Source organism: Rhynchophorus ferrugineus, unplaced genomic scaffold (assembly GCF_030347505.1).
Source record: "Rhynchophorus ferrugineus isolate W39M unplaced genomic scaffold, kcgeb_rfMv2 rfM2, whole genome shotgun sequence".
In the NCBI taxonomy this organism is placed as follows: Eukaryota; Metazoa; Arthropoda; class Insecta; order Coleoptera; family Curculionidae; genus Rhynchophorus; species Rhynchophorus ferrugineus.
The window spans coordinates 11,255,125-11,281,097 of NW_027472581.1; the positions used below are offsets into that span (position 1 = coordinate 11,255,125).

General features: G+C 33.3%; 1 protein-coding gene across 1 annotated transcript in view; it reads left to right on the plus strand.

Moving 5' to 3' along the window:
• Window positions 1-25,973, plus strand: part of LOC143191813 (pre-piRNA 3'-exonuclease trimmer) — a 50,918-nt gene that overhangs the window by 12,789 nt on the left and 12,156 nt on the right. The window contains exons 6-7 of the mRNA XM_076397224.1: window positions 3,084-3,178; window positions 22,818-22,916. Of these exons, the coding sequence (XP_076253339.1) occupies window positions 3,084-3,178; window positions 22,818-22,916 (194 nt within the window). The remainder of the gene's footprint in view (window positions 1-3,083; window positions 3,179-22,817; window positions 22,917-25,973) is intronic.

The window sequence follows — 25,973 nt, forward strand, 5'->3', positions numbered from 1 at the left end:
ATAGTGCTGCCGTTTTTCGGCGATTCCATCCTTAACGGTCCAATAATGCTATGTAATAGTCGCTGTTGACAATCCTTCCTTTTTCAAGGTAGTCAATGAAAATTATTCCATGAGCATCCCAAAATACAGACACCATAACCTTGCCAGCCGACTGTTGCTTTTGCCCACGCTTTGGAGCGGGTTCATCGTGTGCAATCCACTCGGATGACTGTCGATTGGACTTCGGAATGAAATGATGGATCCATGTTTCATCCATTGTCACAGATCGACCCAAAAACTCGGGTTTATTACGCTTGATCATCTTCAAACACTGCTCTGAGTCATCAACTTTTTGTTGTTTTTGGTCAAAAGTGAGCTCGCGCGGCTTCCACTTCGCACAGAGCTTGAAGAAGATCTTCAATTAGAATGAAGAGCTTCGTAAATGATATGATGTACACGTTCAGTTGATATCTTTAGAGTGTCTGTTACTTCATTCAATTTCAACTTACGGTTATTCAAAATCATTTTGTGGATTTTTTAAATGTTTTCGTCGGTAACAATCTCTTTTGGGCGTCCATTGCGTTCACAGTCTTCAATGCTCATTTCACCACGTCTAAACTTAGCATACCTTTATAGTTGATTTTCCTGGGGCAGTGCCCGGAAACTCGGCATCAAGCCAAGTTTTTGCTTCAACTGTATGTTTTCCCTTCAAAAAACAATATTTTATCAACACGCGAAATTCTTTTTTATCCATTTTTTTCACAATAACGAAAGTTGCTTTACTCAATTTGCTATAAATCACAAACTAATGTCAGATTTATACAAGCATCTTTTGAGGGTTAGGGCTAACTGAAAAACATATGGATTTAATTCTAGTGGGTCGATCTAATTGTCAGGCCGGGGAATTTTCAATTGAGCTGTTATATTATGAAGCGACTTAAAATTTCTCAAAATAACGTCTGCCGGTTTATAACATGTAGTAATTATAACTAATATTTTAAATAATTTAGCGTACATCTGACAACCGGACGGCGTCCATCTGTGTCAGACGTATGCAAAATTCTTGAATGCAATAGTGATAAGAGGTTTTAACTCTTACCTATAAATTATTCTGGCTGTATAATTAACTATAGTTTTTAGATATACAATATATGTTAAAATAAATTACATTTGATAACATTTTTGTTTAATTATTATAGAAGCGCATCTCCTATGTTAAAATTGGTTCTAAGTTACACTGGGAATCCCCGTGTGAAGGCCCTTACGAATGCGCCGTATGACAGTTAGTTACGGCGAGAAATTTAAAAATGCTTAGCGGGAATTTTAAAAATTTGAGCTGGAAATTTAAAAATGTATAGTAAAAAATTTTAGTGGGAAATTAAAAAAAATTCTTTTAATTTTACTGGGAAAATAAACAAATAAATATATATTTAAATATATTTTATTGAGATATTACAATTACGTTAAGTTTCCTTGGCCATAAAGACGTAATCCCCAAAACACGTAATCCACTGATCCACGTATTCTCTCTAATATTTAAAACAAACATTAAAATAAAATAATATAACTATTAATGGTTCTGTTGTATTATTTTTAAGAATCAGTTAAATTAGCAACCTACCTAAATTGAGATACATTTTATCATTTTTATCTTAATTATAAACATTAAATATGACAACTACAGTTCGGTTTATACAGTCAAGTTTGTGAACTAACGACCAAAATTAGAGGTTACTACTCCAGCAGCAAAAAGAAACCTTATTCTAGAAGGCAAGCAGAATATTTTCGATAACAGTTTATATCCTCTGCCACTGCATTTCAATAAGTATAAAGGCATTAGTTTTTCATCCAACCTGAAAAGAAGCTGATGGGACAGGCTGAGTTATCTGTAAATGAACATATATATTTCAAGTTAGAACCTCCATTCTCTAATAATAAACATAAGTTTCTTATTATATACTTACTTTTGGGTCTTGTTAGGGTAGAAGAATCTCCTATATATCTATCAGCTTCAAAAAACTTATGTGATTTAATATTGCCATTGGGGGCATATATTCCTGGTCTTGTAGTAAAGGTAAAGAATCTCAATAAATATTGCTTAATTATTTCAATGCAATAAATCATTATTATTTAACAAAATACTTACTATTTAAATTACTAGTAGAAATTACATCTTGTTTCAGCCATGGCTTTCCACATTTTGGTCTATAGTCTTCATCTTTAAAATGATTACAAACTTTCCTGGGCCTACATTGGAGATCATCTGTTTCATTTTTCATTTAGATTTGGCCGCTTAACGGGGATTCCGAAAAGCTGAAACGTGGGACCCGATTTTTCCATATAAATTTCACTTCTAAATTTCTTTATTCTATGATTAGAATTCTCTTGTATGTCAAAGTCAAACTGAACTAAAATTCTGGGTTGATGCGGCATCATTGCAAAGTTTTCACATCACACATTTCGACGACGGATGTATAAAGAAACTTTGAATAGACTATACGTCAAGTTTCTCACCACAGTTGTATTTTATTAAATTGTGTTGGAGTCATCGTTAAATGCTAAGATTGACGTATGTTGCCACAATAATGTTTTTATTGGTCGACAGATCAGCAGTATACAAGAGTTACAATACTGTACCCAGTATATTGCCTTATGGAAATACTGAGTTAATTGACCATGATATAAGAATTAAGATTTAAGTTTATTATATAAAATTTACTGAAAATCTGTAAAGATTAAGTTATACGTCGATTATATAAACCTCGAACTATCATTTCTGCTGATTTATTTCCTGCTGTCAGCTTTAACTCAACACGTGGACTAGAAAGTGTTTTTCTTACAATAGTCGAAATATTAATGATTGGCAAATCGATCAAATATATCTGCACTTTCAATAACGTTGGCCGGTTTCCAAGAAATGGGCAAATTAAATAGCTCACGTGCCTATGTTCATAATCGTTCTAGTAAAAGTAAATAAAAGACTTAAATGTATATGTATATCAATCAGCGTTGCAATCGCCGTTTAAATGTGCATTTCGATTTAAATATACTATATATTTTAATTTTAAAACGGTAAGTTCCGATTCTATTACGATTTGTTTCAGGTGCTGTCGATACTCAGCAGGTTTGGGTTCGTGGAGATACGAAAGCTGCCGCTCACGAAGACTAAGGCCCTGATAGCAGTTGACAATTACTACAAGTAAGTTTTGTTTAAATTAATTACATTAACACTATTTAAAGTTTAACTACTATTATTTACTATTAACACATTAATTAATAAATTTACAAATTCGGATAAACTTTTGAACCCGAGCAAATGAGAACGATTTCTTAACGTTATTTGATGTCCTGACCTCTTCTAACTTTCGAATTCACGCTGGTGGCTGCATTGCGGTTTTATAATTGCTGTCAGCTAGTGATTGTTTACATTAAACTTTTTTGAACTGGAATTTTTTGATGATTTGCTGTAATTGTGCTTCAGAACGTGTGAAAATATAGATAACGTTGCAAAGTCGGTGCATGGTGTTTTCGTTATGTTTGTGGATGTTATATGCTCGGTAAACATGCAAAATTCGTACTTTGGTTTTACTGTGGGAAACACTGACAAGCCAAGGGCACCGAAATTGTGTTGTAACGCTCGCAGAATAAAGCTGTACAAGTGGTACTTCGTCATTTGGTGAAAATCTATACTTTTAATTTTCTCTACCAACGTTATGATGAGATCAGAAACTGTAGATAATTTCGATAAATGTCGTCGGTATAAATGCTAAAAAAATAGCACGGTATAAATATCTTGATATATCAACAATGTCGAAGCCAGTTCTACTTACGGACAGTGATTCATTGCCAATCTGCCCAGGTACAAGTGCAGAGAACACCTTAAAAACTTCGTCTTAATCACGAGCGAGTAATGAAAGCGATTTCAAAATACGATACAAAATGTGTAAAACCTGATGAAGCAGCAGCATGGACATCGTTTCAAAGTATTTTTCACAGCCTAATCAGAAATAACCGTATTACAAGCACGTAGTCAACAAAATTACTACAAGATAAGGGCAAGGAAAGCGGGGCTACACCAAGATATAGCGGAAATCGAAAGGCGATACCAAGTATTTTAGGACGAAAGCATGACGATCGATTATTGTAGGAGTATAAAAGACCTCCTTTGTTTGTAGATCTAAATCTAATTTCTCCATTGGAAGTTGCCACTGAAATTGATAACCTCAATCCTAAAAAGGCACCTGGTATAGATGACATTTCACCTGGATTATTGAAAGAACTGCCATGAAAAGCAATCATGTTGATATATATATTTAATGCCTGTTTAAAACTGAAGCATGTTTCGGAATGCTTTAAGGTGGCACAAATAATTATTCTCAAAAAAACTGACAAACCTGCAGAACAAATCAAATCCTACAGGCTTATTTCGCTTAAACTTACCGTTACAAACTGAAATTGACATAGAAATAGCAGCAATAAACATTACAAAAAAGTATACAGGAGGCAGCATATTCCGCGACTCCTAACAATGAAACATTTCCAATAAAAAATACACATATATCATGTACAATACAGAAAAAAGAAAGTTACGACGGAATTGGCAACAGAAAAGGACTGAAGAAAATAAAAGGAAATTTAATAGGGCAATAAAAGAGCTGAAAGAACTAATTCAAAATGAACAAAACCAAGGCATTCAAGAATACCTATTTGACACCAACTGAGGCTATAGACTATTCGTTGTGGAAAGCAACAAGAAAGCTTAAGAGACCCCAGCAGCATAACCCACCTATTAAAACAAGCGAAAATAATTGGGCTAGAAGCAATAAAGAGAAGGCCGACATTTTCTCAAAACACTTAAAAAATGTTTTTAAACCTTTCCAGGCTCAGCTACATAAAGATGACTAAGATAAAATTACTTGCTTTCTGGATTCGCCATTTCAAATGGACTTACCGCACGAGAAATTAGCGGTCAAAAAAGTTAAACAAACAATAATGAGAGAAATTAATATTAATAAAGCTCCTATTAACTATTAACATTTATATTTAATGCTATGCTACGAATTAATTACTTCCCTAGCATCTTGAAAGTAGCTAAAATATTAATGATTCTTAAACCAGGAAAAATACCAGAAGATGTGACCACCTACCGGTCTACAAGTCTATTACCGATAATCTCGAAAGTTTTCCTGAAACTATACATCAAGAAGCTAAACTATATAATAGAAAAAAGAAAAATTATTCCAGAACATCAACTTGGGTTTCGCAATAAGCATGGGACTATAGAGCAAGTGACTTGTAAACAAAATAAACACTGACCTAAATGCCAAAAGATATTGTTCGGCTGCTTTTGACAAAGTATGGCATACGGGCTTGCAGGTTAAATTACAAATACTTCTCCCTCTCATCCGGACTATCAGTTACAAAAATCGTATCTCACTGATAGACATTTTATTGTAAATCAAGGCGATGAACATACCGAATTAAATCCCATATATTCAGGAGTTCCGCAAGGTAGTGTACTGGGTCCAGTACTGCATCTTCTGTATACGGCCGATCTGCCCACCACAAAAATAACTACTGTGGCAACATACGCAGAGGATATAGCAATCTTGGCATTCCATGAAGATCCAGTCACAGCATCAATAAACCTACAAACCCACCTGGATCAAATACAATTATAGTTGAAGACATAGCGCATTAAAATCAATGAAACAAAATCCACCCGTGTAACATTTACCCTGCATAGAAAAACATGTCCACCAGTGAATATCAATCATTGTCAACTCCCCCAAGCAGAGCAAGTTAAATATCTTGATATGCACATAGATCGACGCCTAACTTGGAAGAAGCACATACTCTCTAAACGAAAACAACTTCAACTGAAATTATATCAAATGTATTGCTCATCGGGCGCAAATCCAAGTTATCATTAGATAACAAGGTGTTGCTGTATGAGTCTATACTCAAGCGTCTTTGGTCATATGGAATCCAACTATGGGGTACCGCTAGCAAATCTAATATATCCATCATTCAACGGGTCCAAAATAAAGTGTTGCGTGCCATTGCTAATGCTCCGTACTATATTTCAAATAAAGTGATACAACGTGATATTGCTCTAGAACCTATAACGAGTGTAATTCAACGTGTTTGTATGAAGTACTTCGAAAGAGTGTCAGTGCATCCCAATGTACTCGCTAATCAGTGAAATATGCGATGTGATAGTGAAGTGCATAGACTAAAACGTTTAACACCACCTGATCTGATTACGGGACATATGTAGACTTTAGAATAAGCGTTAGAATAAGACTAATTAATTAATATAATATTTTATACAGGAGATCGCTTAATAAAATGATTTTTTGCATGCCATTTAAATATAATATAGACATAAGAAATACTTATTGCCTATAGGGCAGATTGTGAAATCACAAAGAGTAAAAAAAAATATTCCATGTTCTTCAAGCGATTGGAAACGGTTTTCTGTATTACTCCCAACAATTATGAATATTCTTCTTGCATTTTACATTGATCATCATCAACTGATGCCTTCAAATCCTCGTCTTCAAATTGTTTTGGTTCCTCTTTGTCTTCGGTGTCAAATCAGCGCTTTTAAATCGCCAATAGCTGTATTTATATGTTGAAATCGATGGAGTATGAGTGCCATAAGCTTCTCAACTTAACTTTTGATGATCTTTAGCCGTCATATTCTTCAAAGTGATGTAAACAAAGTTAAACTTCATACAAATGATATTTACTCGGTGCAAATTCAGATATTTTCAACGCACTGAAAAATATTTTGTTCACATTTCCACGAAATGACACATACTGGAAAATGAGACCTCTTGGGGAGGTTTCAACATGAAGTTTGTTACAAATGGAATGTTCATTTTATCGGTCGGAATGTGTGGCTGTCGACACCATTGTTTATTGGAACACTCACTAATATTTTTGTGAAAGGAATTCGCATAGGAACAGAAGATACTGGTTGAATAAAAACTTGTTTATTTCATGTGTTAAGTACTACATGTGGTCGACGAGAGAATGGACAAGATATTAGGTTAGGTTAAGGAAGTACGAAAGCGATGTGGAAGTGGTACTGTTACAAGGTGTAGAGAAGAGAGAGACGTCGTCGTGGTGGTCATTTATAGCCGGGAACCGCATGGTACTAATCCATCAGCATTGCCAACCTTTGAACTTAATGTAGATGTAATAGTGGTGGCCTAAAGTGTTGTAGCGGTCGCTACAATTTAATACTTAGTGATGCGATCTGTCGTGAATGCTTTAAAATTAATTTATAAACCTATATTTTAAAAGGCTAAAATTCTTAACATGTTTTTTTTGTTGAAAATTTGACATCTTCCTGCAATAATATTGTCAAGAATATGCGACCTTAACACGTGGATCATAAAATACCACAATACTTTTTCCAGGACCTGTTTTATCCGCAACTAACGTCGTCAATTTCTATCGTCTAACAAACAAATTAATTTAAATAGATTCGACCGACCATATAACTGAAAATGAAATTGCACTTCTTAATTTGTATCGGCCTGCTATATAAATATAGCGTAGCAGCATTTTTACTATCGGGAATATTGGCAAAGCTCGCGGCACGACGGGCTGAAATATTAATTAAACGCAGGTGCATTGTGAATCAAAGTGGTCTTCATTTTTGTTTTAATAAGTTGAAGTGACGGGAATGCTGACTGTTTGCTAGCCAAAAGTAACATTCGAAAATATAAATGCGCTCGATTCGATTAAAGGTTTTTTAACTTTGCCGTTTAGATTTTGTTTTGGTACTTTAAACGGTTTCGACATCGTATGTGACGTTTTTGATATATTCTGCGTCCGTTTGGAACTATTACGTGCTTTGTTATTCTACGAACTGGTTACATGGCGTTTAGAATCAGGTTTATTTACTAGAGTTGGGCATGTTCTGGTGACTATTTTATCATGACCTAGAAGTAGTTATTATTATTTTATTTATTGGTTGTAATTTTAAAAATTCTTAACGTTGGTCCACGTCAGGTCTGGCTCGGATTACCTAAAAGGAAGAAAAATGGCTGCTAAATGAGTTTACTTGGAATGGCGTTGGTTTCTGTGCTTTCCAGGTAAAAAAAAAAAACAAGATCATAGGTGTACTGCCAGATCAGTTGAATAATAAAACTGTAAAAAAGTCAGCTTCACATGGCGTGAAATATAAAGAGCGAATAAGACTTTTGGATAATATTTTTGGTATATTCATGGTATATTGGTATATTAAAGCTGAAGAAAGAATAAGAAGAAAGGAACTACCCATTTTTCCAGTTACAGAATGTTACAGGTTTTATGTAATTAACAGGAGAAATAAACTAGAAAAAAAAACCTTTTGTTGACTTTAAAATTGAGAGAAAGTGTTAACACCTAGATTCATTGCAGTATAACGAGAATTCTTCTACATCTTCTATTTGAGATCACTCAATATAAATTAGAATAAGTTAGTGATCTTAGGGTATTCTGGCTTCAATAATACTATGAGCCATTTTGATCTGAGCCATGAAATCAAAAAAAATTTAAAAGTCACTTTTGAAGGCAGTTTTCCCAATTAAAAGGGTTCAGCATAGACATCATTAAAAGAGGTCCAATATTTCTTAATCTGGCCTTTTTAATCGCCTGCTTCAGTTGCTAGTTGGTTTGGCAATGTTAGATCAGATTTCCAATTCCATCAAATACTTACCATCGCTTTTATTAGCGTCATTGTAGATTTTGCACCTATTTGTGAGTTTTTCTTCTTCGTTTTAATAGCTATTCACAAAACAAAATTTACTTAATTATTAACTATGGAAATTAACTTCGACATTCCCACAATGACGATGAATGAGCAACCTAATTCTTATATAGTCGTTCATTATTCATTTAAGAAGTTATTAGTCTAAACACCAACAATTTATGGACAGTGTAGCTGAGTCTAGACTCCTCTTTTTTTGAAGTAAAAAATTTAGATATGACGAAGATACGTTTCGGAATCCCAACTCAGAGCGGAAAAGCTTTTGACTGAGTAAACGATTGATGCAATTTGGAATGTTCTATGTACTGTTACTTTTCAAACGCATCTAATTATATAGTTATTGAATACGTATCTCTAGCGATGTATTACGAATTTCCTTTTTCCCCGATCTAATATTTGTATCTTAATATTTACAAAATGCATTTCAATCTAGAACTGAAATTACTGTATTTAAGCCTTATCAGATCTCTAACAGACCTCTTTTGGAACATTGGTTTCCATTCAATAATTCAATATTTCTTCAACAACCTTCTTGAATGGCAGTGGTAAAAGTAACCACTTCTTCTTGCAGTTGACTGAATGAGTTAACTAGACTTGAATGGTGTGCTTTCGTGATTATTTTATCACTGATCGTTAGGTATATTGGAGAATGATCAGAGTTTAAATCGAGGACAAATAGTTTTTTCTCACACAAGTCAATCACAAGTCAGAAGGTCAGTGGTGTTAGCTGACCAGTAAATACGAACTCACATCTATAACTGACAGCAGGCTTGTATTGTTCTCTTGGGGTAATAAGTCCCCAAGTTCCCGATCCCCAATGATTGTGCTTGGCTTTAAAATCCTTACCAATAATAAAGTGGCTATTAAGGGTCTTAAAAAGATCAATATATCTTTCAACAATGATGTTATATTTAGGCTGACAATAGATTGCACTTACTTTGAACTTTTGTTTAGTTGACTCAATCGACATCTAGAGAGCACTGTCTCCCCGAGCTTTGTTGGCAAGGTGAACTTTATGGTACATATAATAGTTTCCAAATCATAATATATAGAGTATTTTAAAAATTTTAATGAATATTAATGTGTAGCTATAAATAAACAGAAACCATATTGCCAGCTTCGTTGGCGCAGTGGTCAAGGCGACAGGACGGCCTTCCTACTGGGGCATCGATGTACTTTATGTTTGTGATTGTAATTGCAAATGTCTTCAAGTAATAGTGGAAAATCCGACAAGGAATAACCATCCCAGTCACGCCAGTAACCAGGCTGGGTAAGACTAGATCTCTTCTTGGATGGTTTCTAAGTTACTGGCCAGTCGATAGGCTTAATGCCGAAGACCGTAGTTCGGAGCCCACGTTAAACTGCAGGTCCAGTTTTAATAAATCCTCGTTGGTAAAAAGGAGACTTTAAAATATTTAAAAAAAGAAACCACATTACTTTTAAAATGAATGTTAAAAACCATTAAAAAAACCACCGGGTGCATGTATATGTGTCTGTGGATAATATTATATCAATTTATTTTATTCCATGTCACAATATTTCCCAACTTTTATATATATAGAAGCCAAAGTATATAATAATTAAGTTCGAACATTATAACTTTTAAACAAAAAAATAGACACGTAACGCATAAACCGTGTAATCAAAACTCCTGCTGTACATTTAAAATAATTAATGCATAGCAGACTGATTTAAAGGCAAGATATATTTATCTTTCTGTAATTTTATGAATTTCCGATCATATATTCGCGAGATCCCAGCCTTACATAAAAAAACATTTTAAAGCGTCAGCAGATAATTTCGACATCATAACATTAGTCCAATCATTGGTGGCGCTGATAACGTGAATTTGATTGGTTAGTTTAAAATAGTTATGTAGAAACCTGTAAGAAAAATACTTTGCTTTGATTGGTCTGCCATTTCGCCTGATTACTTTATGACGTCAAACATATTGGCTAATAGTATTTAAATGAAAATCAATAAATTAATTTATTAAAATAAAATCCTATACAAATATACATAAATGTAAATTATATATATATATATATATATATATATATATATATATATGTCAACAAAAATTAAAAAAAAAACAAAATGTAAGTGCAAATAAAAACAATTATGAACTCTATTCTAGGCAAAATGAAAATATTCTTCTATAATGCCTTCTCATATGTGTTTAGTGCCATCAATTTTATGGGATCTATTAGAGTTCTAACTTATCTTGATATATTGAAGGTAAACTTTAAATCATTCCCTGTTAACATTACATTAACTTCATTAAACCAAAAATACAATCACACCTCATAATAAGTTTTAAAATTTGGTCTTGAAAATCATTATGGAGTGGACAGTTGAAACGCTGAAAATGTATGTATTTTTTAAAGATATTTAGATTTTAGAGTATTTAATTTGTAGAACTATTTAATATAGAATATAGACAAATATTGCATGTTGTCTCTTTTCTCAGAAGTTTTGTTAAATAGCCTGAAATAAGACTAACATACAATATTAGACTCTTGTTTTCAGACTCTTGCTCAGAGCGAAGTTCTCTGAAACTGGAACTGAAAATATAGACTCAACTGGTGATTTAACAACCTCTAGTGGTACTATATCTCCCATTAAAAAAGAATATAAGTAAGAATGATATGAAAAAATTGAAGTGATGATGAGCACTTTTAAAGATTCTCGAACATACTAGGTGAAGGATGATGTTTCTACCTCCATGACCTCTAATAGATCCAACAAAATTCTCTAAGCAATCCTGGTTAAGATTTGTTAAACAAATGTAGTTATTTGTAAATTTAGACAAAATAGATTCCTTAAGGCAATAAATCCCCTAAAGTAGCAATTAAATTTTTAATTGATGGCACCGTAACAAATATTTTCTTAACAAGGCAATAAAATTTGACACTATTTAAATATACAATAGCTCTGCTATAAAATTATTGAATACTGATTGTTCTAGAAAATTAAAGTGTTACAATATTTTACAATTAAAAATAGTATTTATTACTACTATTTATACAGTTATCTTAATTATTACCTTCTTGCAAGACTTCTTTATATGGAGACATCACATTGACAGCATACGAACAACTTGCTGGATTAAATGAATTTTATTACCACTAACATCTTCATAAGTAGGTTTTATTTTCGGTAAACAAACAATATTTAAACAGACATGTAGTAGATAGATAATTTTATATGTACCTGATAAAAACAATGTTAGATATGCATTTACCCTAATACCTGTTTGTGAAGGAAGGGTAAACAGGGTAAGGTCGCATGATTTCAAGGTCACCTATACCGTGAAATTTCTATTTTTTCTATAATGGTAATTTAACGGCGAAAAAAAAATCGTGGCATGCTTCCTTCCATTCGAACCTAGTATTAGTATAAAATAGTCACTTGGGAAATCCCGGATATTTTATATGTATTTTCATAGGTTGTTTTAATATTTTTTTTACAAAATACACGATGTGAATTTATTTTCAGACCACGTAGGTTCAGTGACTCGGAGATACATAAAAAATCAACAGCTCTACGGCATTTATTTTTGATATTTGAGTATGACAAGAGGTCCCGCGTAATAGAACACGCGTTTTCGAGTGTTTGAGTTATTTTTTAAGTCGATTTTTTTTATGTAATAGCTTATCGCTTGATTAGTATTGTTCGTATCGGTGACCGTGATAGATGTTCATTATGTGCTCTAACATTTTCGTTGGTCCTTTCTAAATCTAATCTAGAAGATTAATTTCATTTCCGTAAAACTAAATCGCCGTTATTTCTCATATTTTACTCATTTAGATATATACCAGGTGGGTCGGTAATCCCTTTCCGTTTTTTTTTCGCTAAAAAAACACGTTATTTACAACTGATAGTTAAAATTTATTTATTTATAAGTATTTGCAGGAAAAGACAATTTATCCTTTGGACTAAACTATTCGTCGAGCCATTTTTTGACTTCTTCAGTACTGCTCTACAAGAGATCGATACGGAAAGGCGGTAGTAGAATGAAGCTAAATCTGGAGACTGCGAAGGGTGTGATAAAACTTCGCATCCTGATGATTTCAACACTTTAATTTTGCTGTATGAGACGGCGTGTTGTCATACTGCAAAATTTCTTTGTCACCTCTTTGAACGTATTGTGGACATATTTCAGTCAATGCACAGTTTAAATTGATCATTTGTATTCGATGAAGATAGGTATTAACCATTTCTCCAGGTTTCAACAGACAACATCCTGATGCATCCCACTAGATGCAGGTCTTGGTCTTGGTTTTGCTACCAAAGCATTTTGGCATTGCAGTCGATGATCGTCAGGTGATAACCAATATCTTTATATACTATGAATTATTCCCATTCTAGAAGCTGAAAATGTAGTTTCGTAGAGAATTTTCGATTGGTTCACTTCATTTCATATATTATAGTTAGTTTTAACAAGTATTTACTCAACAAATATGTTTAATATATAAAATGTGAATGTTTAATTACAAGTCTATTCTGTTTAGGTGTAATTGAATTGTTCCAATATAAACATGAGGCCACACATTATACATTTATGGTCATGAGACCCACATAATAGTGTTTGTCTTTGAAATACATGTATTTTTATTTATACTACAAATGTCATGATCAATTTATTTTATATTTATGAACCGTAAATAATATAACTGCCATAAAAGTGGACTAGAAATGTAATGTTAAACCATGTGCGTGCGGACTATAGCATAAATCATGAAAAGTGAAACAAAGACAAGACAAAGAGATAACTACAATAATCTCGAGTGGAAAAAGTCATGGATTAGTCCAGGAGAACCATTCATATCGGCACCGAAACGGAATATTCATGAATATAAAGTATTTGCGTGCATGGTCCTTCCTTTTTCCAAGGGAGTCAATGAAAATTATTCCATGAGCATCCCAAAATAGAGACACTATAACCTTGCCAGTCGACTGTTGCGTTTTCCCATGCTTTGGAGTGGGTTCATCGTGTGCAGTCCACTCGGATGACTGTCGATCGGACTTCGGAGTGAAATGATGGGGCCATGTTTCTTCCATTGTCATATATCGACGCAAAAACTCGGGTTTATTACGCTTGATTATCTTCAAACACTGCTCCGAATGATCAACTCGTCGTTGTTTTTAGTCAAAAGTGAGCTCGCACGGCGCCCACTTTGCACAGAGCTTTTTCATACCCAAATATTCGTGAATGATATGATGTACACGTTCAGTTGATATCTTTAGAGTATCTGCTATCTCATTCAATTTCAATATACGGTCATTCAAAATCATTTTGTGCATTTTTTAAATGTTTTCGTCGGGAACAACCTCTTTTGTGCGTCCACTGCGTTCACCGTCTTCGATGCTCATTTCACTACGTCTAAACTTAGCATACCATTAATTGATGGTTGATTTTCCTGGGACACTGTCCGGAAACTCGGCATCAAGCCAAGTTTTTGCTTCAACTGTATTTTTTTCCCTTCAAAAAGCAATATTTCATCAACACGCGAAATTCCTTTTTATCAATTTTTTTTTCACAATAACAAAAGTTACTTCGCTTAAAATGCTATAATTCACAAACTAATGATTCAACAGCTGTCAAATTTATACACGAATCTTTTGAGAGTTAGGGCTAGCTAAAAATCTATGGATTTAATTGTAGTAGCGCCATCTATGTGTCAGGCCGGGGACTTTTCAATTGACCTGTTAATATATGCTTATGCAGAAAATGATGGAAAATAGTTTTTATTGAAACCTGGCCATTTTAAATGTTAATTTTCCTCATAAAATGCTTATTCAAGCGAAAAAAATTTAGGAATTCCAGAGCTTAATAGTGAAATCGGCCAACGTGATATATAACGAAAGTCGTTAAATAACAAGCTCTATGATTCCCAGTCAATAAAATAAATATAGCGTTTTTATTTTTATTTGAAGTATCCCAATAGAAATATAAATCTGTTAGTGCCTCGGAGGGGTATTCGGGCGCGCTAAAACCGGAGACTAATTAAAAGGAATAATAGGGTATTAACTAACGGATTTATTAATGACGACGTCATATATCATTGGCGGGCAGAAATTATATCACGCTACGCGGTCTCTAAGCGGGAAATAGCACTTAAGTAAAAAATCTTGGCAATGATCAATAGCTAGACATAACTTTTTCATCGCGGGCACAGCTCGCGGCTCGCCTCTATCCACCGAGGCGGCCGCGCACACGATTTGGAACTGCGTCATACCTGAACATAGCTCATATATATTTAGAAATATTTTATTTACGTTAGATGATTTTTTTCGCATCATCGGGTCCGCTACGGGTCGGATTTAAATGTGACCGGATTCAGGGAGGGTCGATTGTCCGGGCTGAGCGACGATCGCAGAACGGACAGGGCGTATAGTATATCCAAAGTAGCAGTGCACTCACGTCATCTCAATTTATGACGTCAGAACGTCGCTATGTTGCCTCATTTAACTTCTTCATTATAACAGCATTCTAATATAATTTTGTTTATTATTTCATTACTAGCGACCCGCCCCGGCTTCGCACGGGTGCAATGCTGATACTAAATTAAATACACTACAGAAAAAATATGAACGTTGTATATAAAAACATAGCGGCCCGCTCCGACTTTGCACGGGCATAAAATATATATGCCTATGTCACTCAATGAAAACATGATTAAAATCGATCCAGTATTTTTGGTTCATTCATTACTGCCCTTGGCCTGCACGCATTAAATTTGGAGTAAAACAATTCCTCTTCCCCTATACTTACTATGAAGATTTCCTGCTATCTTTGGAATATCTAAATTCATACAATTTTTATTACATTACACATTTTTAAACGCAAATTTTAAATTTGTAATATCTCCGAAAATATTTGTTTAATTTACATGCTGTAAGGAACCATATTGATCTATATTAATTGCACACTGTATTTAAGGTACTTAATTCGATAAGGATTAATGCCGTATTGCTTAAAATAGCTTCGTAAATAAGCCATTTTCTCGCGTAAAAAGTAAACAATAAAAATGGTTAATGTGGGTTATCCCTAAAAGATATACATATACCATCGCGGACTTTTTTGTAGACCTTTTTATGGTGTACAATACTGTAGTACATTAATTTGATCTAACTCGTAGGGTTAGGCAGCGTTTTTGCTAATTGCTAAATAAGCCTAAAAAAATAGGTTAATTTACGACATCACGTTAGAAACCTCTAAAATTAGCAATGTTGCCTTAGTATATTATGCATGTATTATACATATAAACCTTCCTCTTGAATCACTCTATCTATTGAAAAACCGCATCAAAATCCGTTGCGTAGTTTTAAAGATTTAAGCGCACATAGGGATATAGGGACAGAAAAGGCGACTTTGTTTTATACTATGTAGTGATTACATTGTTACTAGTCGTTTCCAACTAACCTACAATTTGTCTTTATGATAAATTAAATTTAGGTATATAACTAGGAGAACCCATCGGCCCTATCTCAGTCTCTGATGAAATAATGTTTATACGTGTCACTGCTGTATTGTTTATTAACTGCACATCACTACACAACACTACATATGATCAGAGGGTTTGATACTTTTGAGTGTGTCCTGATCTGGTGGTATCCAAAAGTTGCAATACTTCAATATTCTCATGGAGAATGGAGTCTTTCCTCATGTCCCCTTGCAATTCTCTTGATTTCTTAACTGATTGTGGGTGTCTGAAGGTCTCGATGTCGGTAATCAATCCTACAGTATTTGGGTGCGCAGGCAATACTTCTCAGGACTTTGTTCTGAAAAATTTTTATTTTCCAAGCTTGTGTCCAATTATTTATATTGTCACTTGCTGTTGTAATTTTCGTGTGGCTTCTTCAGTATTGTCTCCGACAGCTATAATCGCAGTATCATCAGCAAATATAGCCATCGTAATATTCTCCATTTGTGGTATATCACAAGTGTAAAGTAGATAAAGCATAAAGCAGTACACTTCCTTGTGGTACACCTGCTTTAACTTCTTTTATTGTAGAGTAAGCGTCTTCTTGTTTAACTCTAAATGTTTAACATTTTCTGTAGTTTATGAAGAAGGCTTAATGTCAAACTTTATCGAAGGCCTGAGTCTACTTGGCTGAGGATACTTTTTTACTTTCTTAGGCTTTTTAAATAACATCTGTTATTCTGTGGACCTGGTCAATTGTTGAATGCTTGTTAATAAACCCAAACTGGTGTGTTGGTATTAGGTTTTTTCTCTCTATGGTATAAATAAAATAATGAAACAAAGATGTTATAAAATATAATTTATTTTAATATTATAGTACATATAATTCCATATATTGCAAATGACTTAAACCATAGTTAATCAACAGCCAGAATAGTTTTAGGTTAGAGTCATTTTATTATATTTACATTGAACTCTTTTCCAAACTACCTATGGTAGGTCGGGGACTTCGGGTTCAATTGACCTGTTATATTTACTAGGTAACTAGGTGTACTATGGCATGCTGCATTGTCAATAACAATAACTCATCGATTTGCCAAGTTCTTTAACAGCTGCAGTAACAAAACATTTTCAAAAAATAATATCTAATCTAACAACTGATAATTTATTTTCTAATTGCATATCAAAAAATTGTATATTTTTATTGCCTTAAATATTTATCAAGTAAAAAAGCTATATTTTGTTTTTATATAGATTATCGATATAGATTTTAATGAAAGATTTACTATTACAATTACAGTTAGGAATTACAACTTGATTAAGCAATGGTCTTCCACATTTGGGTCCATAATCATTTCTTCGGAAGCTTTATATAGGGAATGAGAAGATGTTTCCTAAAGATTATCATTGTTTAAATTTAAAAACCGTATCTGCACTAGTAAATCCTTTAGAAAATAATTATTTTTATTTGAACTTCCATATCCTGGAAAGCAACCCTCTTATTGTGTTTTTTTGTTTAAACAAATAATATTTAGCTTAAATGCTACAAAAATAACGCAAAATAACAACAAATTTCAGAAAAGAACAGACATAAGCTAAGATATCTTACAAAATTTCAATAGAAAAATGTTCCAGTTCTAGCTTTTATACCTCCAGTCCTCTAATGAGTTAGAGCACAACGCACACTAAGAACATTTCTACGGGTGTGCCCAGTTAAGTTCCCATTCTATATTTTTGTTTTGATTCTATTCAACGATCGCACCCGTTGTCATTTGCTAAAGAACTCCCGACGTTTCGAATACCAAACTGGATATTTGGATAGTCGTTCCCGACGTTAATTGAAAAAATCTTTTAGTTTGTGATAAAGCGACGACGATGCTCTCCATAAAAAAGCCTCTTTGGTTCTGGTTATTGCTATTCGAGACGGGGAAGGAGATATCGATTTGTTTCCTTCAGAATTTCGGTTGATGTAATGTTGTTTTTGGGTATTTTGATATTGGCATATTTATTAAGGTCGTGGAACGTGCAGGATATGTTATTACGAGGGGTGTTCAACAAGTAACAGAGTTAGTAACTCTCATTGTTTTTGTTATGGGTTTGTTCAATAAGGGTTGGTCGATTTTGAAATATGGAATGAAATAAGCTGTTTTTGATAATTTTTCCCCATAATTCGCACGCAACAAGTAATAGATAATAAATTACAATACGCCACAGAAAACCCTTTTTTTGGTTGGCAATCAATAAAATCAAATAAAATGTTGTCTTAGAACATTTTTTGTCTTCCATGACAATTGTCTATTTAATATTATTGTGTTATTCAGTGTATTACAAGCGAAAATTATTGAACGCTAAAAATTTTCAACATTCATTAAATATGTTTTGATTTAAAGGAATCTACCGCCGAAACCCATGAAACATCAATGTCAAAATAGCTCGAACGTATTGGACTAAAATCTAAGGAACTTTGCAATAAACATGCAATTGAAAAGGTCCAAAAGGAGAAAAAATACCACACAAATTGGCTGAAATGTCATTTTGAATGTTTTCAACATCGTAGTTTCATTGCTTGTCAAACCAAAAAGAAAAGTCTTCTGTGGCCTATTATGACAACATTAATCTTCTTGCGTTGTATCCTTCACCGTTATAAAAGTTGTGAAAGATATACTGCTACAACTCGAATGGAAAGTTGTGCCTCAGATCATGAAACATTGCACCATCTAATTCCCAGTTATTCAAGCCGATTCAACGTGGCTTCTCTACCACAATTGTTCGAAATACTTAACCGCTTCCAAACCGACATTATTTCAACACGGTATCACGATATGGTTCGAAAAATGGGAGAAATATATGCTAAAGGTAACTTATTACTTGTTTTAATTTTATTAAGATATTGATATTTTCATAATCTTTTAGCTATATATGGATAAGTTATGAAATATGATTGGGTTTGGAATTAAACGATGCTGATGATTTAAATCTATTCGAATATAAACCAGATCCCTATGCCCAAAGGCCTTACTCATCACGTCATTCAGCTTTAACATATTAACATAGACACCACATCTTGTTTCTTTAATAGACTTTAATCTTTTCTAATATACTAGGGGCCAAATTCAGTGAATACGGTAAACTAAAATTTAAAAAATTACACAGTTTCGTATTATTTTCATAATAAGACGTTTTTTTAAACATGATTCATTCAATCAGTGTAATAACGGCCATAATAAAACCTAGTTATTAATTTTATTATTTGTTGTTGATGTTGCTGATCATCTTTCATTGTCCCTATTTTCAACTTTTTTTGAAATTTTTTTAAAAACCCACTAGTGACTAGCTTTGTCGATGAATTACCTGTAAATTGATACAACAACAAACACATAAAATTATTGTAGTTTATACAATAATTGGATGCGAGTAGTCGTGGAAAAAGTCACAGTTTACAGAAGAAAATATTTAGAAAAGACAGATTTAGTACACTTTAGATTTCTGAAATTTCTCTGACCTCAAAAAATTCTATTGTATATATCAAGCCTATATTTTTTTTATTAATTTTATTTATTGCAATAAAGTTTTACCTTTTTAATTAAAGAAAGAAGAATTTCAAAAAAAAGACGACTGAAGGGCATCGAATGCTGTATGAAGCTTGTGGCAACCATGCCCCATCGATTTCAACGTGTGAATACTGGTTTCGTCGTTTTAAAAGTGGTGATTTTGATAGCGAAGACAAACAGCGTTCTGGACGGATAAACAAATTTCAATACCACGATTTAACTACTTTTTTAACGACTATATTTGATGCGTTTGAGTCGATCACTGCATGAAAAATAACCGGAATACGAGCGAAGACTCAAAAGTGTTAGTTTTCACCATTACAAAACTCGACCACATGTTGCAAAACCAATAGAAACATACTTGGAAACATTCCCATAGGAATTGCTACTTCACCGACCTTGGTCCTTCTGATTACTACTTGTTACCGACGTATGAGTCTTGACCTGTCTAAGCAGCGCTTCACTTCTTATGAAGATACCATAAATTTAGTCGATTCGTGAATAATAACTTTCAATAAAGTACATTGTGCCGATATTTCAAAATGGGGAATTCTACACCATTTGCCAGTTCACTTTAAGTTGTTCGTATCGCCGTAACGCGTACATAGGAACTTTTTGAGACCGTTAACTAAAAGTTGACCGTAATAAAATACAGATGTATTTTTGTCATATTTCTAGAGAGTTGTTTTCGAGGAGGGAAAACACGTCTTGACTCTATGAAGATTGAGACCGAACTGTTGAACTCTAATACGTGAAACAGATCCCAGAGGAAGTTGCCACAGAAATTGACAACCTCAATTTTAAAAGGACTCCTGGAATTGATATTTCACCTGAGTTATAAAACGAGCTGCTACGAAAAGCAATAATCATGTTGACATATATATTCAATACTTGTTTGAGACTGAACCATATTCCGGAATGTCTTACGGTTGCTCGAATAATTATGCTTAAAAAACCTTATAAACCGACAGAACAAGTTGGATCTTACAGGCCTATTTCGCTGCTACCTGTGATACTAAAATTATTTAAGAAACTATTGTTAAAACGTATTAAACCGTTTATAGAAATACCCGATTTCCAGTTTGGATTTCGGAATCGCCATTCGACAATAGACAAGTACACAGAATAACGGCTGTTCAAAAGGTATTCGAAGAAAAGAAATACTGTCCTGCAATATTCCTGGACGTCTCACAGGCTCTTGACCGGGTATGCCACATGGGATTAATATACAAAATGAACAAATTACTACTGCGGAATTACTCTCTACTGCTGGAATCATATATTTTCGAAATAAAATTTAGTCTCGCATGAAGGGGCATTCTCAACACTAGTAGTGTCTTGGGACCACTCTTATATCTGCTCTATACTGCTGATATCCCAACAAGAGAAAGAGTACTTGGAACATTTGTCGACGCCAGAGTTATCACGGCACAAAATAAGGCTGTAGAAGAAGTACAAGTAGCTGCCAACAAGATCTATAAATGGACTAGATACTGGAAAATACAGCTTAATAGCTCCAAATTTGTCCATGTTAATTTTGCGTTAAGTCAAGCAACTGTTGCACCTTTTAAACCTTCCCACAAATATTCAAGACTTTATCCAAATCGGCCCAGCCGTTCTCGAGTTTTAGCGAGACTAAGGAACAACGATTAATTTTTATATTTATTGATTATTTATAAATGTGTCATTTTATTATAAACTAGCGACCCGCCCTGACTTCGCACGGTTGCAATGCTGATACTAAATTAAATACACTACAGAAAAAATATGAACGTTGTATATAAAAACATAGCGGCCCGCTCCGACTTTGCACGGGCATAAAATATATATGCCTATGTCACTCAATGAAAACATGACTAAAATCGATCCAGTATTTTTGGTTCATTCATTACTGCCCTTGGCCTGCACGCATTAAATTTGGAGTAAAACAATTCCTCTTCCCCTATACTTACTATGAAGATTTCCTGCTATCTTTGGAATATCTAAATTCATACAATTTTTATTACATTACACATTTTTAAACGCAAATTTTAAATTTGTAATATCTCCGAAAATATTTGTTTAATTTACATGCTGTAAGGAACCATATTGATCTATATTAATTGCACACTGTATTTAAGGTACTTAATTCGATAAGGATTAATGCCGAATTGCTTAAAATAGCTTCGTAAATAAGCCATTTTCTCACGTAAAAAGTAAACAATAAAAATGGTTAATGTGGGTTATCCCTAAAAGATAAACATATACCATCGCGGACTTTTTTGTAGACCTTTTTATGGTGTACAATACTGTAGTACATTAATTTGATCTAACTCGTAGGGTTAGGCAGCGTTTTTGCTAATTGCTAAATAAGCCTAAAAAAATAGGTTAATTTACGACATCACGTTAGAAAGCTCTAAAATTAGCAATGTTGCCTTAGTATATTATGCATGTATTATACATATAAACCTTCCTCTTGAATCACTCTATCTATTGAAAAAAACCGCATCAAAATCTGTTGCGTAGTTTTAAAGATTTAAGCGCACATAGGGATATAGGGACAGAAAAGGCGACTTTGTTTTATACTATGTAGTGATCAGTAATTTTCATTCTCAATCCGCGATTTGTGATTTTACGCCCTACTGTACTCAAATGACGGTAATTAATTTAACAGAAACGCAGAATAGAACGGAAAGAGGAAAACATTCTCTTAATAATTTTTAATTAAAGAAAGATATTTACTTGACACTCAAGGCCGAGATTATTTTCTTGCCAATCCGACGAACGACACACAAAAAAAATACGGAGCCTACACGTGATTTAGCCCATATACGTAGGCCTGATTCATCCCGTTAATTACCATACGCGCACTACGTAAATATCGCTTTCGAAATACCTGAAATGTGTCACTTTTTTTCATTTTTAGAAACAATCACCGTGCCGTCGCGTGAACGTTGAAAAATGTCGTCGTCAAAAGCAACTATTACGCTAATAGTTTTTTTTTTCGTATCCGTCGTGCGTCAGTTGTCTCTGGTCAAAAACCGATATTATTTTTTGTTTGTTTGTTTCGCCGATAGCCCGATTGTAATTTTTTTGTTTTTCGTTTTGCAGCGCCCGCCGCATCCTGAGGGACCTGAAGGCCGACAAGGAGTTCCGAGTGAGGCCGTACAGCCTGATCCGGCATTCTCCCGTGGCGAAGATCTTGTTGATGTAAGTTATTCGGTTGGTATTTTCGTTGATATTGTGACTCGGAAAGATGCGGCATTCGAAATAGAACGTCGCTAATTTTTCGTAATTTGACATTGTTTATTTGCGCTGCCCGCGGCCTGTGACAAGCGTATTTAGATCAAGTATTTTGAGCAGCGACGTTTTACGAATGGGGGGTGTACCAGAAAGTAGTTGGTCTTCTTTCAAAAGATATATTTCTATTTGTATATATGCATATTTATAATTGTTACAACACACATCATCCACTAATATCATAATTTATACAAAACGTTAAGTCAAAATAATTAAATAAAATGATTTAGATTACTGTGTATAATAATACCGTATTTTATATTGCTCTAGATTAATTTTGTCTTCTAGCATGGCAATTGAAGCAAAAATAATTACAGACAAATCTGTTCTCCTTTTGTTTTTTTAAACAATATGATTCTTAAATCCAGCAAACAGGTAATAGATTATTTTTTAGCACGTCAAACAATTTAAATAGTTAAATATATTATACTTTAATGTAACTTTAATATGAAATAATTCCGAAAAACAATTTTCTGTTGATAATAATACGTGAATAACAAATTTTATGTTGATTTTTGGGTGGCCTATATTTCAAGAATTCTTTTATTCATTCCTAATTTGTGATTATAGTTGATTTGGGTGTCCTTTATTGGTTGATTCTTTAACATGATGTTGATGATGTCACACTGATGTCATGCTGGATTTATCAGGCAGACGACTGAACTGAAAGGTAGACAGTGATCCAATGTCATTCATTGATACTCATGTTGTAGTACGCGAATCAGGTTTTGGCTTGAATCAGCTTGAGTTGCATTTGATCGAAGGTTTCATTGTTTGTAAATAACGTGTTGCCGAAGACAGAATAAGAGTTTTATGCTGGCTTTAATATAGTTGAAGTGCAGTAGCAGGTGGATGATTAAGCTGTGAGTACCGTAAATTATTTTTGAGTAATTTTTCTATTTATTATGAATATTTAAATATATGATCATGGATATGATATGCTTTTTTAAAAGTATTGTGCATCTCTAAACCTTTTTCCTATTTTTTTCGGGCGACATTTGAAGTCTTCATTAAGGCACTCCAAGAGTCACCTCATTTTCGGAGATCTTCATAAAGCTGTTCGTTAAAAACTTTACAGCGTCATGTGAAATAAATTATGAGAAAAGATGTAATTTATCAATTAAATAATTTCTTCCATAATATGTAAGTCTGAACAGCACTGAAATACTCAACTTTTATTTTAAAATCTAAACAGAAAATGTAAATTTACAAATCATAACGACATCTTTGAAGATGAGCTAATTAGAGAGTTTTGACATGGGTATTTACGAAGAACTTTTCTTAAATTTTTTGAATGTTTATTGTAGAGACGTTAAAATTAATTTACAATCTTAATGTTTTTTGTTATTTTCAATCGTATCTTAGATTACTAAATTGACCGTTGTCCATTAGTACTACATTATGTTAATTGTTAAATATAACTAAAACTAGTAAAATGACTGGAACCTACGACGACGGAGATTGTTTTTTATATTTCGAGATTTTGCTAAAGCAGTTTATATATAATTTGGCTTCTAACTGACGCTTCTAGCATAAAATTTGTAAATTTTACAATGTATTAGATATTTTGTTTCAGAACGTTAAGTGTTGTTTAGTAAAAAAATCAAGACTAAAAATTAATTAATCCTCTAAGTCATGATTTTTGGAGTAGAAGTAATACTTTAAGGTTCAATCTCATGACTATTTTTAAAAGACAATAAAGCAACTTTAAAAAATAACTGTTAATTACTGTAAATGTTGAAATATATAAAACTGTCCTCTTATCAATATTTTATTTTCGATACATATCTTGGATTCCATTTCAATATATTTTATCAGATGTAATCTGTGACTCTAATCTTAATTTGTGTTCTGTTTTTCTCTGTGATGTAATGTATCCATGGTAGTCTCGGGCAAAATCTCTCCACTGGACTCTAATCTTAATTTTTTGTCTTTTTTGTATTATGATGTCTCCACTGTAGTCTGTTGTTAGTCTGCTGCACATTATTTATTGTAACTAAGAACTAGTATTTTCTAAAATTTTAATTTGCTAATATCGCCTTAAATGTGGACGTGTTTGGCTACTGATTAAAGCAAATAGGACTATTTTGATGTATCTCGTTTAAACATTTCCATCTAGGAATTTTCCGGGTTCCTCACACGTTTGTCTTTCAATGCTCGAACCAAATACATACGTTACATTTGCGATTTCCTTCGATTTTTTATTAGTTCAACTTTCAGTTCCATTTAATTTAAGAGAAAAAAATGTGTTTCACATCAGCATGTAAAGCCATTCAATTTACATGAAAATTACAAGTACACCGGAAAGTCATAATCGTTTTTTATTTTTGGAAAAAACTACATAATTTTCAAGAATATGGAAAAATATATTTATTCAAAGTTTTGGCCATTTGACACTATACATATTGCCAATCTTTCAGGTAATTTAGGGATATCATCCAAAAAAAAACTGATTGTCCTTTGGATAGAACCATTCATGGAGCCATTTTCTAACTTCTTCGAAATTGATGCGAAAAGTTGATAGTCAGATGGGGCAAGATCTGGAGAGTACAGCGGAAGCGATAGTATCCCATCAAATCACTTTACCGTGTCTTCGGGTCTATTCTGGACGCTTTTCGATCGATCAATGCATGATTCAAATTGATCATTTGTTATCGGTAGTGATCACTATTAACTGTTTCACCAGGTTTCAACGGTTCGTATTACACTACGCACCTCTGGTCCCACCAAACATAGAGCGATGTCTTGCGGCTAATATATATATATATATATATATATATATATATATATATATATATATATATATATATATAACGTGGAACAAAGAATATAACGAACGATACAAAGAACCTTAGAACAAATCCAAAGTCTTTTCCATTTTTCATATTTGTTTAGTGTCTTCAATTTAATCTATTAGAGTTCTGTCTTTTTGTTTTCTTATACTGAAAGCAAACTTTTGAACGCAAA